The sequence below is a fragment of the Syngnathus acus genome, chromosome 12, assembly GCF_901709675.1.
Source record: "Syngnathus acus chromosome 12, fSynAcu1.2, whole genome shotgun sequence".
In the NCBI taxonomy this organism is placed as follows: Eukaryota; Metazoa; Chordata; class Actinopteri; order Syngnathiformes; family Syngnathidae; genus Syngnathus; species Syngnathus acus.
This window is the reverse complement of record NC_051097.1, coordinates 8,173,932-8,190,075: the sequence shown is the minus strand read 5'-3', so window position 1 is coordinate 8,190,075 and position 16,144 is coordinate 8,173,932. Positions and strand designations below refer to the sequence as shown.

The following is a 16,144-nucleotide window of genomic DNA, read 5'->3' as shown; positions in this document are numbered from 1 at the left end:
TGTGCTTGATGGAGTTTCCATTAAAATGCCCCTTAAAATTGTAAACGCTATCATCGCCCTCTAGTGGTTAGATACCCACATTACAACTGTCACAAATTAAATTCATGTACAAACTCTGCGTGTTACAGTGGCTTTACCAAATACACTAATGTTAAGAATGAAACTTTCAGACCGTTTCAGACGATACTTACTTTGAGAAGCACTGAAGTAGACCAGTTCATCTCATTCATAACACAGTTATGTCCCCTTTAAAAGAATAAGTTGCCCTCCGCTCACTGTGAGGAAGTAGATGTTGTTTGGCCGGTGACGCCGCTTGTACACGTAGCCTAGTAGGATGTGGCCATTGAAGATGGTGGCGGTGTGTCAAACTCGCTGTCCTGCGCATTTGTAAGACTTTACCTTTTCCCTTTTTATACCGTCCGGCGGTCGTATCCCATACACGTACAAACAACAACACCGCCGATCATTTCTGAGTTACATCCCTCGATTTTACGCGGAAAGCTTAAGTGCCCCCTCCTCCCTTTGGTTAGCATAGGCGAGCTAGCGGCAATGCTAACAAGCTAACGTTAGCAGACTGGGAGCAGTGGACCTTGGTTTAAGAGTGCAATCGCCCGGTGACAAGCGATACGTGACAAATCACCGGAGTGCCCTCGTCGGTTGGGAATTTGCAATGACGGAAATTTCGATACGGATCGTTCGCGAGGCCAGAATTCGGGCATCTTTCGGCGACTTTGGAGCGCCGTGTTTTGCTAGTTAGGGTGTTAAGGACGTGTTGAGGGGGTTTAAGCTGTGGAGCAACCACGTTCGCTGGCGATCAAAAACAACAAGAAGACCTTTCGAGAAGCTGATGTTTTGTTGATTAATAATGTATGCATGGAGGAATATTTCACTGGTTGCATTTTCAACAAGTGGCGGATCGTAATGTGTCAGTATTGTGTTTCTTGGGAGGCTAACTATGTTTTTTGTGTGTGTGCATTTTTAAGGAAAACAATGCGATCCACTCAAATTAGTCACTGAACCCCATTTCATGCATTCTCTTCATTCGAGTCGTTCGATTGCTTATGCATGTCCCAGCTGACTTGCAGCAAGAAGCTAGCTCCACCCTGGACTGGTCCCCAGGGCACATACAGATTCACACTAACAGTTACACTAATGCTCATATACAATTGTTGAAGTGAAGCAGACCTGTGGTGAGGCAAAATCACGCTTGATTGGTCGCCAGTCAATGTTTTCTTGGAATGTGGAAGGGTGTCATTGAACACTCACGGATGCATGAGGAGAAATTTCACTCAGGAAGGCCTCGGAACCCAAAACATGCATGTTGGGTTCCTTGAAGACAATACGTTGTCCATAAGTTTGTCTTTAAGTGATGTATGATTGGCTGATGACCAGTCTACGATGGTGTACTGGTGCCACGTTGGACAGTTTGGTTTAACGACATCGCAGACTGCCTACTTCACAAACATAGGTGTGGTAAATGTCCACTCGCCTTTTATTAACCATCTGTTCTTTCTCCATCCAGCTACGACTGATTTCAACTTCTTCTGTGAGATCTTCTTGATCAACTTGATCATCACGCTTCTTGCTGCCATGCAGCCCCCCCCTCGGACTGGACCCCCGGGAGCCAGCGGGCCGCCTCCTCCTTCCGGGCCGAATATGTTCCGCAGGACCAGGCCTCTCAAGCATCCAGCTGCGGCAGCAAATGCTTCAATGCCGCCCTCTACTCAACCCATGACAGACCCGTTTGCTTTTGTCCGAGCCCCACCGCCGATGGGTGCCCCGGTACCCCATAGCAACTCTCTGCTAACACAAGCCCCACCCGATTCCACCTACACCCTAGCAGGCCCAAGTCTGGCCCCGCAACCACAGACAATGGAGGGTGTCCCAGCCGCTCCAGCTGGCCACCTGCCGTCCTCTCTGCCAGCGGTGCCCATGTTCAGCCCTCACAGTTCAGCCGATGTCCGTACGGGATACGCGCCGTTGCATTCCGAACAAGATTACTTGAACTCGAGAGAGCAGCCGTTGGCCGCAGAACCGCCATGTGTGCCGTCAGCCCCGGTACCAAATCAGACATTTAATCAGGAATTCCACGCACAGTCTTCTCCTCAGCCTGTCCCTTTCCAGCCAGTGCCTCCCGCTGCCGCCTCCTCTCAAAGGGCCTCCGATCACGGAAGTCGCCCTCCATCCGTTCAGAACTATTTTCAGCCTACCAGTGACCCTCCACAACAGCCTTTCAATACACAGCCGCAGGCCCAGATGTACCCCTCCAACGCCCCCACGCCTCCGACACAATTTGGGCATCCCCAGATGCCGCCGCCCCTCCCACAGCAGAACCCCGGCAATTCCTCCAGCTCACATTGGGCTGGACCAAATACGACCCAGCAGCAAAACTCTCATTTCCAACACCAGAGCTACTTCATGCAGACCTCTGCCCCGCAAGACGTGTGGTTGAGTCAAGCGCCACAGGACCCAGCCTACCACCAAATGGGGACCGGCCCAACACACCCGCATCCTCAGCCTGATTCTGGATCTCATCATGCACCTAACGCGGGTCCCCAGCATGACACGGCCTCTGCGACGGTTCCGTACGCTCAAGATACTGGTACACTCTCCATGTTCTTCAACGATGATGTAGAAAATGAGGAAACTTTAGCAGGAGAGCGAAAAAAGGTCTTAAACGGGATTCCTGAATCCTCGCAGCCTCTGAGTCATCCGCAAGGTGCCCCACCGGGCCACAGTGCTCCGGTGAATGTTCCTTTTGACAACCAAGGAGCTCGTTTTCAGGACCATTCACACATACCATACATGAACGACGGAATCGCCACATTACAAGGAAGGAGTTCAAACCCACCTGAAACCCAGTATGACCATGTTGAGAACTTGGAGTGCGTCCCCAACCAGGAGGTGTTGCCCAGTGAAATTCACGGCAGTCCTTCTGGAGTGGACACCTACGAAACCGGCCCCAACCTGGAGACTCCGGATTCTATTCCCAGACCAATGAGATCTGCGAGCGCATCGTCAAACTACAGTAGCATGAGTCACGGTAGCGGGAGCGCCGGCCGTCGACACCACGGCGTAGTCGGCACCTTCATTCAGCAGGAAAGCCCGCGCCTCACCGAGGATGCTAACTTGCCTCCCGCCGCTGCTGCCGGTGGCTACTTTGAACAGATCGACTCTTATCCACCTGGAGACGTGGCCGCGCAGCCCAGCACCTCGGAGCAAACGTGGCCCGCTACGCCGAGCCCCCCGAAACCTACGGGTATCTTCCAGGCCAGTGCTAACAGCTCGTTTGAGCCCGTCCGCTCTCACGGGGTCGAGGTGCGCCCCGCCGAGGTCGACAGAGCAAAAATGGTAGCGGAAGGTGGCAGGGATCCCACGTCGGGCAATCTGGAGCAACCACCAGATAATATGGAAAATATTTACGGGCCAGGTCACCCTCTGCCTGTTGGTGTGCCTCACCTGCCGAACCCGGTGGTTCAATCTCACTCCCGCCCGTCATCGCGTGCCTTTGGCGCCAATCGGCCCTGCGAGAGTCCTGCCACCACTTTATGGGCCCAGGGTGATCCTTCCAGTTTAGCCGCTAGCATTTTATTGGCGCCCGCTGCCCCGACTGTTCTGGCTCCGTTAAGAGAGCCGAGTGCAGATGTCATACAGCCTCCAGAGGATGGTCCGCTGGACCTTCATCCTCCTCAGAGAATCCCACAACACATTTCAGAGAACCTAGAGAACCCACCGAAGGTGAGTGAGTTAGACACCGCGGACTCGCAGGGCCACCTGGGCTACGCGTCTCTTCTCGTGTCTGAATCGCTCCAGCAGCCTGTTCTGATCGCACCACCTGTGTCCAACTGCGTGATTCCCCCCAGTACCTTTGCTGCTCAAGCAACAGTTAGTGCCGGGACATCCCGTGCACCCGTTCTTTCCCCCAATCAGAATCCACTTAGCCCACCTACTCTTACCTCAAACCCAGTCCCGCTCAATCTGACTCGAGAAAGTGCCGAAGCGGCAAATTCTGGAGTGGCTTCGGCACAGACCCATGCGGTCCACCCCTCTTTTGCTCGTGGCCAATCGTTGAGTGGAGACCCTAACTTTGCTCTCCCGGTTAATCCTCTGACTTCTCTCGCCGCTCCTTCTGTCACCAATCGCAATCAGCCCTCAAATTATGAACTCCTTGATTTTTCTATGCACCAATCACAGAGCCAAAATCAAGCATCGGGCCATCCTTCTGCTTTGCACGAGTCGTCGCAGTCTAGTAATGGATTTTACATGCAGGTCACCAAAGATGCACAGCAAGGGCTAAGAGGGGACAGGAGCGCTCCTGTTCCGACTTCAGCCCCTTCAGCTCCGCCACAGGTCACGGTACCTTCTTTATCATCCGCTCCACCGCTTCTGCCAGCGTCATCACCATCCGCCCCATTGGCCCCGTCTGCTCCGTTACCATCCGCTCCTCCTGTCACGGCGGCCCCCTCGTCAAACACAATGGCCGCGCCTACTTCCTCCGTAGCAGGCGCAAACACTCAGCAGCCAGAACCTGCAAGGATCCCTGAGGCAAATGCCGCAGCACAGGTGCAAGGTGATGTCGCTTTACCCGCAAGGGGGGTACAGCCTTCCCCTGGCCAGTATCCAGCTCCTGTTCCTGCCAGCGTTCCTCAGGCGCCTCCTTCCCATCAAGCTCCCGCAGAGCCACCGCGACCGCCCTCTTCCGCCGGCAGCCAGCAGGGCTACGGACCTCCTCCTCCTCCCGGCCCGGGGCCGATGTATGGCGGTTATTATGGAAACTATGGAGAATACCCAGACGGCCGAGCGCCGTATCCTCCTGGTCCATACCCGGCTGGGGATCCTAGAGCTCAGCAGTATTATCCGGTACGGCTAAGAAAGATCTATTACTCGCTTTTGAGTCATCGATCATTTTAAAAAGCTAAAAGCTGTTTTCCTTCTCAGGAGGGAGCATATAGAAGCAGAGGAGATCCTTGGTACGGCAGGTACGACGGCGCCAACCCAGCTTACCGCGACCCACACTATCAGTACCGAGAGCCTCAGCCGGAGCGACCCAGCTCCAGGACCAGTCAGTATTCCGACCGGCCTCCATCCAGGTCAGTGCAACGCTCCCATGTGGTCTTTTCATTTGTGCGGAATATTGTCTTGAATATATTTGGCGTCTTTCTCCCTCAGGCAAGGCTATACTGAGGACTACCACCGAGCGAACCGAAGTGCCTATGATGAATATTATTACGGCAAGCACTATGATTATGCAGGTATGAGACTTTTGTCTGAATTTGATTGAAAAACGTATCTATGTAAGAAATCTTTTTTCTTCCATATAGGATATAACTATGGACAGTATGACCCCCGATACAGAGGATACTATGATCAAGCCTATTGGTCCACTTATGATGATGCGTACAGAAGCAGAGACAACTACTACAACCAACAAATGTATCCGCCCAGGTAATATTGAGCGAAACCTGCAGAAACTTTGCTGTGATTGTACTGATAGAAAGAAAATAACATACCTGCACCTCTCACAGGAAAGAAGGCTCCGATGACCAGTGGCGCTACTACCCCGGTTACGACAGCAGCTTCGACGACGACTACCGGCGACGCAGCGGCGAAGCATACAACGACGACTTTGACCGACGCAGCGTCCACAGCGAGCAGTCTGCTCACAGCGTGCACAGCTCTCACAGCAGACGCAGCAGCTTCAGCTCCAGGTCCCAACAGGTACGTCTGGAGAAATATTCGGTTATTACGATTATTACTTTTGTCAATTTGCAGGAGAATGAAAACAAAGTATTGCGTGTCCTCCCCCTACATTTTTTAGAGCCAAGCGTACAGGAGTCAGCCAGACTTGGTGTCGGCCGCTTATGATGCCACATCGTCCACACTAGCTGTGGACTACTCTTATGGACAGTACCCAAACCAGACTGATGCTTCCCAGAATTATGACCAGTACCTCTACCCCTCTGAGTACACGGCAGACAGCACCTGGATCGCCCCCGAACAGCGTAAGTTTGCCTTTTTGGTTAATGATAGCAACTACGTGCTCACAACATTTGTCCTGTAGCGCCCCCTCGTCCGGCCACCCCGGAGAAGTTCACTATGCCCCACCGTTGTGCCCGCTTTGGGCCCGGTGGTCATCTCGTCCAAGTTCTGCCCAATCTTCCCTCGGCGGGGCAGCCTGCTCTGGTTGATCTTCACAACTTGGAGGTACTTTTTCAATTAATGTTATGTGTTGTTTTCATCTAGTACGTTATTGACATTTGGTTAATTTGGACTTTTCAGACAATGTTGCAGAACACATCGGATCAGGAAGAACTACGAGGTTTCCCTGGACCACTTGTGAAGTAAGTCTTTTGGTCATTTTTTTTTTTTGGGTCCCCTTCTCCTCACGTTTGACCTCATCCGCTTCAGGGAGGAAACCCACAAGGTGGATGTGATAAAGTTCTCCCAGAACAAGGCGCTGGCATGTTCCCATGACAACAACCTCTTAGACCGAGACTCCGCCCACCTGCTTTGGGACTTCATTGTGCTGCTGTGTAGACAGAACGGGGTAAGATTGTCGTAGCATTCGTTGCGCAGTCAACATTTGCCGTTTACTGGAGTTAAAAATTAAAACAATTTTTTTTTTCCTCAAGACTGTGGTAGGCACCGACATCGCCGACTTGTTGCTGAAGGAGCATCGTTCCGTGTGGCTTCCGGGCAAGAGTCCAAACGAAGCAAACCTGATTGATTTCAACAACGAGCCGCTGGCCAGAGCGGAGGAGGAGCCAGGAGCCGGACCGCTCTCCCTCCTGTCCGACACCTTCATGACGGTCCCGGAAAACGTCGGCAAAGAAACGGAACGCTTCAGGGAGCTTCTGCTCTTCGGTCGCAAGAAGGTAAGAACTCACGTCTTGATGTTGTTTGTTTTGTGCCAATTTGGAAACGGGCTTCTTTTTCTGCTACTTAACAGGATGCGCTTGAAGCAGCCATGAAAGGTGGTCTGTGGGGCCACGCTCTCCTGCTGGCCAGTAAGATGGATAACAGGACGCATGCACGTGTCATGACAAGGTGACGATCAACTTATTTTTTGGAGATGACCAAAAATATATTTTAAAGCTTATCCTCAGTTACAATTCCTCATCCGCTTGACAGGTTTGCCAACAGCTTGCCTATCAATGACCCTCTCCAGACGGTGTACCAACTCATGTCGGGTAGGATGCCCGCTTCAGCTACCGTAAGTATTTAACTGGACGTAGAATAAATTAAAAGGATGTCCAATTGTAATATGCAGCGTTTACATTTTTTCCTGCGCTGATGTAGTGCTGCGGAGAGGAAAAGTGGGGTGACTGGCGCCCTCACCTGGCCATGATATTGTCTAACCTCACGCACACTTTGGACCTGGACTCTCGCACAATCACCACCATGGGAGACACTCTCGGTAGGCTGGAACGAGGACGGAAACATGTAAACGTGAGCACGGCAATAAAATAGATGTCCGTGTGTTTGCTAGCTTCAAAGGGGCTGATTGACGCGGCACATTTCTGCTACCTAATGGCTCAAGTCGATCTGGGTGTTTACACCAAGAAGAGCACCAAGATGGTTCTGATTGGCTCCAATCACAGGTGGCATCTCGTCTTTCAATTGCTCCGTGGACAAATAACATTTGAACTTCATTTTTGTCTCTCCACTTCAGTTTATCTTTCTACCACTTTGCGACCAACGAAGCAATACAGAGGACGGAAGCCTACGAGTATGCGCAGTCTTTGGGCTCCCAGCCTTGTTCCCTACCCAATTTCCAGGTATTGTCTTCAAAGGATCTTCACAATGTTAACAAAAACCGCCGCCATGTGGTGTCAAGACTTTGAATGTGTCTCGCCAGGTCTTCAAGTTGATCTATGCATGCCGCTTGGCTGAAGCGGGCTTGAGCGCGCAAGCGTTCCACTACTGTGAAGTCATCTCTCGGACTGTCCTCCTGCAGCCAGCCTACTACTCCCCTGTATTTGTTAGCCAAGTCATTCAGGTGAGCTCATCTCTCACTACAATTTACTGCTAGAATAGACGGCAGTACTGATGGGTGTCATTTGACAGATGTCCGAAAAGCTGCGATTCTTTGACCCTCAACTGAAAGAAAGGCCCGAGCAGGAGTTGTTCAACGAGCCTGATTGGATGATCCAGCTCAGACAGCTGGATGGCCAGATCAAAGTATGAAGACAATTTTTAGGCTTTGCAAGACAAGACGCATGGCTTGGAACAAACAACTAATGGCATTCATGTTGTTCTTTAGACGGGGGCAATTACCTACAATGCTGACAGATCCAGCCCCACACAATTCACCAGCAGCAGCAGCCCCACCTCAGAAATGGATCAGACCGGTCCAGCTGAACCTTACAACATGTCCATGGAGTTGGACGGCCCTGCTCCTGACAACCCGTTGATGAGCTCATTGCTGCCCGGCGCTCCGCCACAGGGAATCCACCTCATGCCTCCAGGTTTGTGTGCCAACTTGTTGGTAACCCCGTCCTGAATTACAACAATCTCGCCTTTTCGTTAGCTCCCACCTCCATCCTCCAAGATGGAACAGCCCCGCCTCAACCACACAGTGATATGCCACAGTTCTACCCAGTACCACCCGGTGGGCCACCCGGACACATTCCTATGTCGGGCTACCCTCCGCACGATCCCGCCTACGCTCCTCCCCACTACCAGCCTCCACCCGTGCAGTCGGAAATGTACCCGGGACAAGTTCCCCATTCGCCGGTGCACGGGGGCCACCTTCCACCTCAGATGCCGCCGGCGCACATGCCACCTTCGCCAGGGCACATGGGCACACCACCGGAGATGCCGTTCAACCAACCTGTATCCCCGCACAGAAGCTCCGTTACGCCACAGATGGACTTCTATGATCACATGGCACAGCTGGTCGGGAACTGTTTTGTCTTTTGAAACACTTGACTTGCAGCACTGTACTAACGACTCAACTTTTTGCTCAGCCTCCTGGTAGGAGATCGAGAACCACGTCACAGTCTTCAGTGCACCGGGTGAGTTAATCATGTATAATCGTTTCATTAATAATAGCAATAATAATGTCAAAATAATTGATGAATGAATAATTGATTGATCACTTTTACCTTTATTTTTTTCAGGCCTCGGGACGGCGCTCTCGCACCACCTCTGAGTCGTCAACTCACTCCGGCGGGCGAGACAGGAGCAATTCGTTTGTCAAGCAGGCTTCTCCGCCGCCTCCTTCTATTCCGGAGCAGCCCCGCAAAGAGGAGACCAAGAAAGCCAAGAAGGACTCTCCTAAAAAGGTTGAAAAAGATTTACCTCTACAGGACATGTATTCACACACAAAAATATCCAAAGTGCAAATCGCTCCATGTTTCAGTAATTTTTTTGCTGAATTTATTGTCGCTGAAGACTCACAAGAGGTCTTGTCTGATTGACACATAGAGTGGCGGTGGTGTGGGCTGGCTGACGACGTGGCTTTACAGGAAGGGCAAGAATGAGGCTCACTTACCGGACGACAAAAACAAATCTGTAAGCCGCAAAACTCAAAATTTCAAACTTGCGACCGGCCTTGACAGCCATTATTTTGTCAGATCGTGTGGGACGAAAAGAAGCAGAAATGGGTGGACTTGAACGAGCCTGAGGAAGAGGTCTGTCTTTAATCATAATCTATTGTGATGTGTGGCATTTTGACATAAATATTTAAATTTTTTTATTTATTTATTTTTTAAAAAGAGTAAACCAATTGCACCGCCTCCCTCTGGGTTCCCCATGATGCCTTCCGCGCCTGTTCCTCCAGGGCCCACCGCCCCCCCGGGCAGCGGTCCTCCTGTCAACATGTTCTCAAGAAGAGCTGGTAAGACAAACGTGTCAGGGTGGGAACGATGACAGTCAACTAATCGACTTTTGTACTTCCTCCCTTCTCAGGCTTAAAGAACAGATATGTGGACGTGCTGAACCCCGGTGGCGGCACCAAACCAGCCGGGATGGCTCCTGCCCCACCCATGGAACTCTTTGCACCTCTCGCGCCGATGGCCATACCCACCAACCTATTTGTGCCTAGTTCAGGTGTGTGACACAAAAACCTCGTTACAATACAAACATTGCTATTATGACTTGACATCTGTTCTGCTGTAGCTCCCAAAGATCAACAACCTCTAGAAGGCAGCGAAGGAGGAAATCAGCAGCAGATGTCACCAAACAGCTCTGTTCCACAGGTAGGTGCTTTCAATGATTTTGAAAAATGAAGTCAATGGAGCGTTAAATTGTAAAAAAAACAACTTTCAGATGTTCAATCCGACGTTGTTACCGCCCGTCCCGCAAGGTCCTCCTGCCCTCGACGGGTCACAATCTGGAGAGGTGAGATGAATTGCTTGTCCGTCTCCAGCTAGCCGCGATGGTGCTCAGCTAACAAGTGTGTGTTTGTGTGTGTGACTGCGAGCATATGACAACGTAATAATAGCATGTCCATTTAAAGTCTTTCCTCATAATCTCGCTCGGCGTGTCTTTAATCCAAATTCTCTTCATGTCTTATTTTTGCCAATCATTTCCACAGTTCTGGCCAGCACCCATTAGCGCCGATGCATGGGAGATGATTAATAAGGCTATGTGCTTTGTTTTCTTGTTTGTCCGCTGTCCTCAGCTGTCACGTTCTAGCTCAATGAGTTCTTTATCACGCGAAGTGAGTCAGCATTTAAACCAGGTATCTTGTTCATTCTTTTTTTTACGAGGTTCCCAACTGCCCCGCCGTCGCCCGTCCGCTCGCCCTTGCTTGTTCCCCATAACTTGTTCGAGCAAATGTTTAATGTGGAATATGTGCCTGCTTACCTGCCTGCAGTGCGGTCTCCAGCAATTGTTATCTTCTTGTGAGAGAAAGTCGGTCATGTAGACTTTTGATTTAATCACTTTTTTTTTTAAATGTTTTTTTTTACGTTTAATTTTAGACTTATTCAGATTATTAGGTTACATGAGAGTTGGAGGCATGCTGGGTAGTCATGGAATTTTTTTTTATCATAGTTGGAATGGTTCAAATTGGTCAAGAAATACAGCAATTGGAGGACAAGTAACACCTTTCATAATTTTAGGCTTTTATTTTAAAAGTTTGAAAAATTACTTAGAATGGGACAGTTGAACAAGAGTTTGAGTCTCTTAAATTGAATGTGGTAATTGAAGATAAAAATCTTTTAAAAAATTTCATTGGGCCTTTTATGTGGAAAAGAGTGTTTGGTGATTGAAGTATGCTGGGAAGGCATCAGTTTGAACTATTTTTCATGGTCAGATTTCTGGGAAGCTGTGAAGACCAGTTTGTAGCAATTGGTGAGGAAGTGAAGCACGCTGGAGACGTCATCAATATGTTGTGATGCCTGCATGCAGCTCCATTAACCCTCCACCTAGTTTGCATGGATACTAAACAAAGTGAAACTTGACCTCCTCCGTGCATTAAAAACTGTCAACATTTGCTCAGCTTGTGTATTTCTAATTTGACATTGCCACTGAGTTTTTTATTTTAATTTTTTTTGGTAAGGGTCGCAAAGATGTTCAACTAAGGCCGCAACGTAACTCTCGTTTGTCATTACAGAGTCATCCAGGCCTGGGAAATACGCCAGTTGGGGGCGGTGGCTTTTTATAACCTTGCACAGGTAAGGATGAATTAAACGTCTTTTTCCACTGCCGTTTTATAGAAATCATCTGTATGCATGTGCTTTCCACAGTCATCAGGATGAGCCACCATGTCGGAAACAGACGAACGAGTGCAACCCGGAAGCCCTAAAGCGCCGAACGGACGACCCGACCACTCTTTAATTCCTCAAAGTCTATTTTTGAAACACGACCTGGTGTTTTTCCTTTTTTTTTTTTATTTTAAAGCAGAACTATTACACAGGCATCATTTAGTGTACAAATAAAAACTCTCAGCTTTACTGTTAGCACATGCAGTGTTTGTATCTTCTCCCTCTTGTGTCTTAAACGTGTGGCTTTTTTTTTGTCTTGTTAATTTCATATTGTGGTTTTGTTATGATGTTCAAGAAACATTAGAACCACTTGTCTTCTTCTAGTGCATCATCTGCTGTGTTGTGTGCCCCCCCCTGTCAAAAAAAAAAAAAAAAAGGAACTAGACTGGATGTGAGGATGCTGCATGTTTCCACATATTTATTTTAAAAGCCCTCCTGTCAATCAAATGACTTAAAGTGCAAATATCTTGTCATGAGTGACCAGCAGGAATCATGAACCACCCAGTGCAGAGAATAGAGGAAAAAAAAAAAATAATCCAAATGTTTGTATATGAGATCGATTGTATTTATGAGCTTTAGGCATAAAGGTATGTGTGAGAATGTGTGGAGAATAAATTTTTGTCATTTGCTTTGATGAGAAGCATTTGGAGCAATTGTCACCAATTCATGTTTGTAACGATCTCTGCTACAAATCCACATTGTGACACAAGTTGTACTTGTGAGTACACACACTGTAATTTACTAACATGATTTTTAATGGAATTACTCATCAGCCCCGGCCCGCTAGCCCCCCTCATATTTAATTCCATTTTTGTTTTGTAGACTTGATTTGAAAAGGTCCCCTTTTGTTTCAGCACATGGATCGTGTAAAATACAAGAATCAAAGGCAAATACTTAATAAAGGTATTTTTTGCGCTTGAGCACTTTGAAATGTGTCATTTGCATGGAGCCTTCATTACAAGGTACTTCTATCACTCAATGTCTTTTAGCTGGTTAAGTTCAAATACCCGAAGGATAATTTTACAGCAATTTCACAAACAAAGGTCAGCCCACATTAGACTCAATATAAGCACACCCACCTCAACTTTTACTCGCCAAATCTTCAACGATATCATGTGCTGAGGGCTGCTTGTGCTTTGTGAACGGCAGCCTCAAGCATGGTGCGCTCTCGAAGCAGCTGACGGAGAACATCAGCGTCCATTTCCAGCAACATGCCTGCACACACAAACAGTAATCAGGAATACAGAAATAAAATTTCCCAATTTATTCCCCCGCCAACAAAAAATCCAATTTCACCATTATAATCAGGGTGAAAGAGCATCAAAAGTCTACACATCCCCGTCCAAATTTGTGATTTAAAAAAAAAAAAGTCCAAGGTTAAAATGTCACATCAGTAGATTTTTTTTGCTACTTTGAGACATGTTGGCTCACCGGTGATTTCATGCGCATGAAGCTTGTCCAGTTCCTCCACCTGCAAGAAGAGCTTCTCTCCCAACCCCTCGTTGTCCTCGGGGTCCGATGCGTCGCTTACGTTTGTCTCCTCGACACGCTGCCTGCGTACACGCCCTTCAAGTGAGTACAGTGGAAGCTCCAGAATGGCCGTAAAGTCAATATAGAAATGAAAGTTCTAATACGCTACTCAATTGTTATTATAATTGGCCAATCATATTTTCCTAAAAAGCCTTTCTAAAAAACATGAGTGACATACTGTTGTAAGGTCTTGAGCGCTGCATTCAGCTGCTCTTCCAGCTGTTTGGGATCTGAGAGAAGCTTTAACACGGCCTCCTTGTCCTGTTCCAGTAACATGCCTTGTGGAATTAAACACAACGGCATTTCCAAAGTCAGACAAAAATGTGCATTTGTTTCTATATTGTTAACATACAGATGACTAACCTGTGATTTTCTGTGAGTATCCGGTGTTGTAAATGTCCACCAGCTCAAAAAGCTGCTCGCCCAAAGAGTCCGAAGACATGGAGTCGTTGTCTTCTTCCTTCCTTGTTGTTTTGCTGCAAAAGTCAATAAGGTATTGAGGTTACAATGAAAATATTGAATTTAAATTTTTGAAAATATTAAACGTATGGTTATCATTAATTACCTGGTCTCCTGGTGCATATCCACATGCAGGGCTTTAACTGCTTTTTCCACGGCTGTTGCGAGCATAGCCTCATCCTGCAGCAACCTTCTCAGGACAAGTACAGGAAGCTCCAGCAGCATACCTGGAGCAAAAAAATATATGCATGATTATTTCTGAAGGAAACATAGATGACACAGTCAACCTCACCTGTAAGTTTCCCAGCGTTCTCGCTGTGTATGTGAAAAATCCGAGTGTATAACTGTTCGCCAAGTATTTCCAAGTCGTCATCATTGTCCATGTTTCCTCATTTACTAAAGTCTGCCTTTTGCTTAATGTCTCTCAAACAAGTTAAAAACTAAAGGTAACAAAGCCGTGGAGTCCATTGGCCTCAAATTGTAGATTTGAGGTCTGCTGAGTGGACATTTGTTAAGAAAAGCATATATTGGGTTTATTCATTTGTTTCATTCCATTTTTTTTTCGAGTTTCCAATTTCCTCAATTTTTCGTTTTATGGAGGTCCAACGACATTATGTATTTCATTAGTAATTGTTTATTTACTCAACTTGACGTAAAACAGTATAGTTATTTCACCTCGTACCGTTTCTGAGGCAAGCAACTTCAATACCGCAAGCTTATTCGTAAACAAGAGGCGCAAGATGATGACGTATAGCCAGCGACACGTGAAGTGAGGATGTGTTCATCCGCGGCTTTGGTGATAAAATAGAGCTGAAAATGTATTTCTAGCATGTTTTTTACAAATACAATATCCAAGTAACACATTAATAGTTTTTATATGAATATAAGTAGTAAAAATGCAAATTATCGCCCGACAATTATTATTTTCAAAATATTAAACGATAGGGGTGGATGAATCGCTTCCTCTAGTTGGGGTAAAGCGGTTTCCGCTTTCTCTATTCCTTTTCCTCTGCTAAAAGGTAACGTGGTCGCCTCTGTAGCTTGCTGCCGATCATAAAACACTTAATATCCCTGCTTGTACAGTGTTTGTTTGGAACTTTTGTGTAAAATACGATCACTGGGTTGGTTATCTATCCCTTAACATAACAGAAAATGGAGCCATGTCCTAATAAAGCTTGAAATGTGTCGTGTTGTTGAGGCCTCGCCGTACGGGGCTAGCATTAGCAAACGGGCTTGCATTAGCCACCACACCATTTACAAGTAAATTTGTATGTGTACCTTTCAGTTAAGAAAACAAATGGTTATAGTTAGGGAGTCCCCGCTACACATTGTCTTTTTTATTCCTAATAATTAATGTCGGGGCGCGCATTGCCTGTCACATTTGCAATGAATGGAATTTTTGGAATATGGATTGCAGTTTTGGGAATCTTAGAATTTCTGTCAAACAATTTTTAAATTGAATGTTCATAGCAGCCTGATGTCCGATGACACAATGAATGCATAACCTTATTCAATGTGGTCTGTCTAGGTTCATCATGTCGGCCAATTTGCAATGGATGGTGATCAGGAACTGCTCCAGCTTCCTTCTCAAGAGGAATGGACAGACCTACAGCACTGTGAGTCATCTAAAATGATGTCCTTAAATATTAGAAAGGTCACGTGTACTAATAGTCTGTTGTCCAATGGCAGGAGCCCAACAATCTGAAATCCAGGAACACATTCCGATTCAACGGGCTGGTGCACAAGAAGACGGTGGGCGTGCAGCCGGCGCCTGACGGCAAAGGAGTGGTCGTTGTGGTCAAGAAGCGCAAAGGTAAGAATTTTGTGAAAACATTTATGTAATATTGCTTAAACATTTGGACTCTCCTTAACGCTAAGAAATATGTTTATGTGATTTCATAGGTCAGCACAAGCCAGTCAATTCTTACAACAAGATCACCATCAACAAGAATGCCCGCGCCACTCTCAACAGCCTGAGGAACATCATTAACAAGAACAAGTACAGGAAGGACCTGCGCATGGTTAGTGTTGCCCTTTGTAAAAAAAAAAAAAAAAAAATCATAAAATTATCCCCAGCCTTATTGTCTTGTGTTGTCATCCCCTCCAGGCCGCCCTGCGTCGTGCCAGTGCCATTCTGAAGAGCCAGAAGCCCGTGGTGGTCAAAAAGAAGCGCGCCAGGGCTGCCAAGACCGCATAAATGGACAGGCCCCATAATTCAAAATAAAAGCTATTTGTTTCACAAAAAACTTTGGTTTCATGTCCTTTTGTTGGGTTTTTAACAAAAGTTGAAACATAACTTTCATGTATGCAAAATCAGCATCCCATCAGGATGGACTTTTGCAACAGTGCCGCAGGCAGCTTTCCATCTATCGCATTGGAAAGTCAAGCCTCCCCCCTCCCTTGGCTGTTCAAACGCAAAGCACAAATCAATTGCGACCAGC

The 16,144-nt window shown here is 47.4% G+C and overlaps 3 protein-coding genes across 6 annotated transcripts; 2 read left to right on the top strand and 1 right to left on the bottom strand.

Annotated features, from left to right (window-relative positions):
- Positions 1–281: 281 nt before the first annotated feature.
- Positions 282–12,124, top strand: sec16a (SEC16 homolog A, endoplasmic reticulum export factor). Of its 3 annotated transcripts, XM_037266217.1 has the most exons (32): positions 282–387; positions 1,523–3,738; positions 4,270–4,860; positions 4,939–5,090; positions 5,170–5,252; positions 5,322–5,445; positions 5,526–5,718; positions 5,819–6,002; positions 6,062–6,204; positions 6,280–6,341; positions 6,409–6,547; positions 6,633–6,875; positions 6,950–7,047; positions 7,132–7,213; positions 7,300–7,417; positions 7,490–7,601; positions 7,673–7,778; positions 7,859–7,999; positions 8,068–8,181; positions 8,264–8,468; positions 8,531–8,898; positions 8,970–9,017; positions 9,123–9,287; positions 9,430–9,516; positions 9,579–9,635; positions 9,721–9,841; positions 9,913–10,053; positions 10,123–10,202; positions 10,273–10,344; positions 10,628–10,687; positions 11,564–11,624; positions 11,697–12,124. In XM_037266217.1, the coding sequence occupies exons 2-31, from the start codon at positions 1,591–1,593 to the stop codon at positions 11,612–11,614; spliced, it is 6,288 nt and encodes a 2,095-aa protein (XP_037122112.1). In that variant the 5' UTR covers positions 282–387; positions 1,523–1,590; the 3' UTR covers positions 11,615–11,624; positions 11,697–12,124. The 3 variants fall into 3 exon arrangements, with proteins under 3 accessions (XP_037122112.1, XP_037122109.1, XP_037122111.1); XM_037266214.1 differs by having other exon boundaries at positions 1,523–4,860; XM_037266216.1 differs by lacking the exon at positions 10,628–10,687 and having other exon boundaries at positions 1,523–4,860.
- On the bottom strand, positions 12,060–14,459 carry LOC119131618. Of its 2 annotated transcripts, none has more exons than XM_037266219.1 (6): positions 13,996–14,459; positions 13,810–13,930; positions 13,608–13,708; positions 13,423–13,522; positions 13,146–13,267; positions 12,060–12,929 (listed from the first exon to the last, which is right to left on the bottom strand). In XM_037266219.1, exons 1-6 carry the CDS (start codon positions 14,084–14,086, stop codon positions 12,826–12,828), a joined length of 639 nt encoding a protein of 212 aa, XP_037122114.1. In that variant the 5' UTR covers positions 14,087–14,459; the 3' UTR covers positions 12,060–12,825. The 2 variants fall into 2 exon arrangements, with proteins under 2 accessions (XP_037122114.1, XP_037122113.1); XM_037266218.1 differs by having other exon boundaries at positions 12,107–12,929; positions 13,608–13,720; positions 13,996–14,457.
- Positions 14,460–15,177: 718 nt separating this feature from the next.
- Positions 15,178–15,949, top strand: rpl28 (ribosomal protein L28). The gene is made up of 4 exons (XM_037266220.1): positions 15,178–15,319; positions 15,393–15,516; positions 15,606–15,724; positions 15,811–15,949. Exons 1-4 carry the CDS (start codon positions 15,200–15,202, stop codon positions 15,898–15,900), a joined length of 453 nt encoding a protein of 150 aa, XP_037122115.1. The 5' UTR covers positions 15,178–15,199; the 3' UTR covers positions 15,901–15,949.
- The last annotated feature ends 195 nt before the right edge of the window (positions 15,950–16,144 follow it).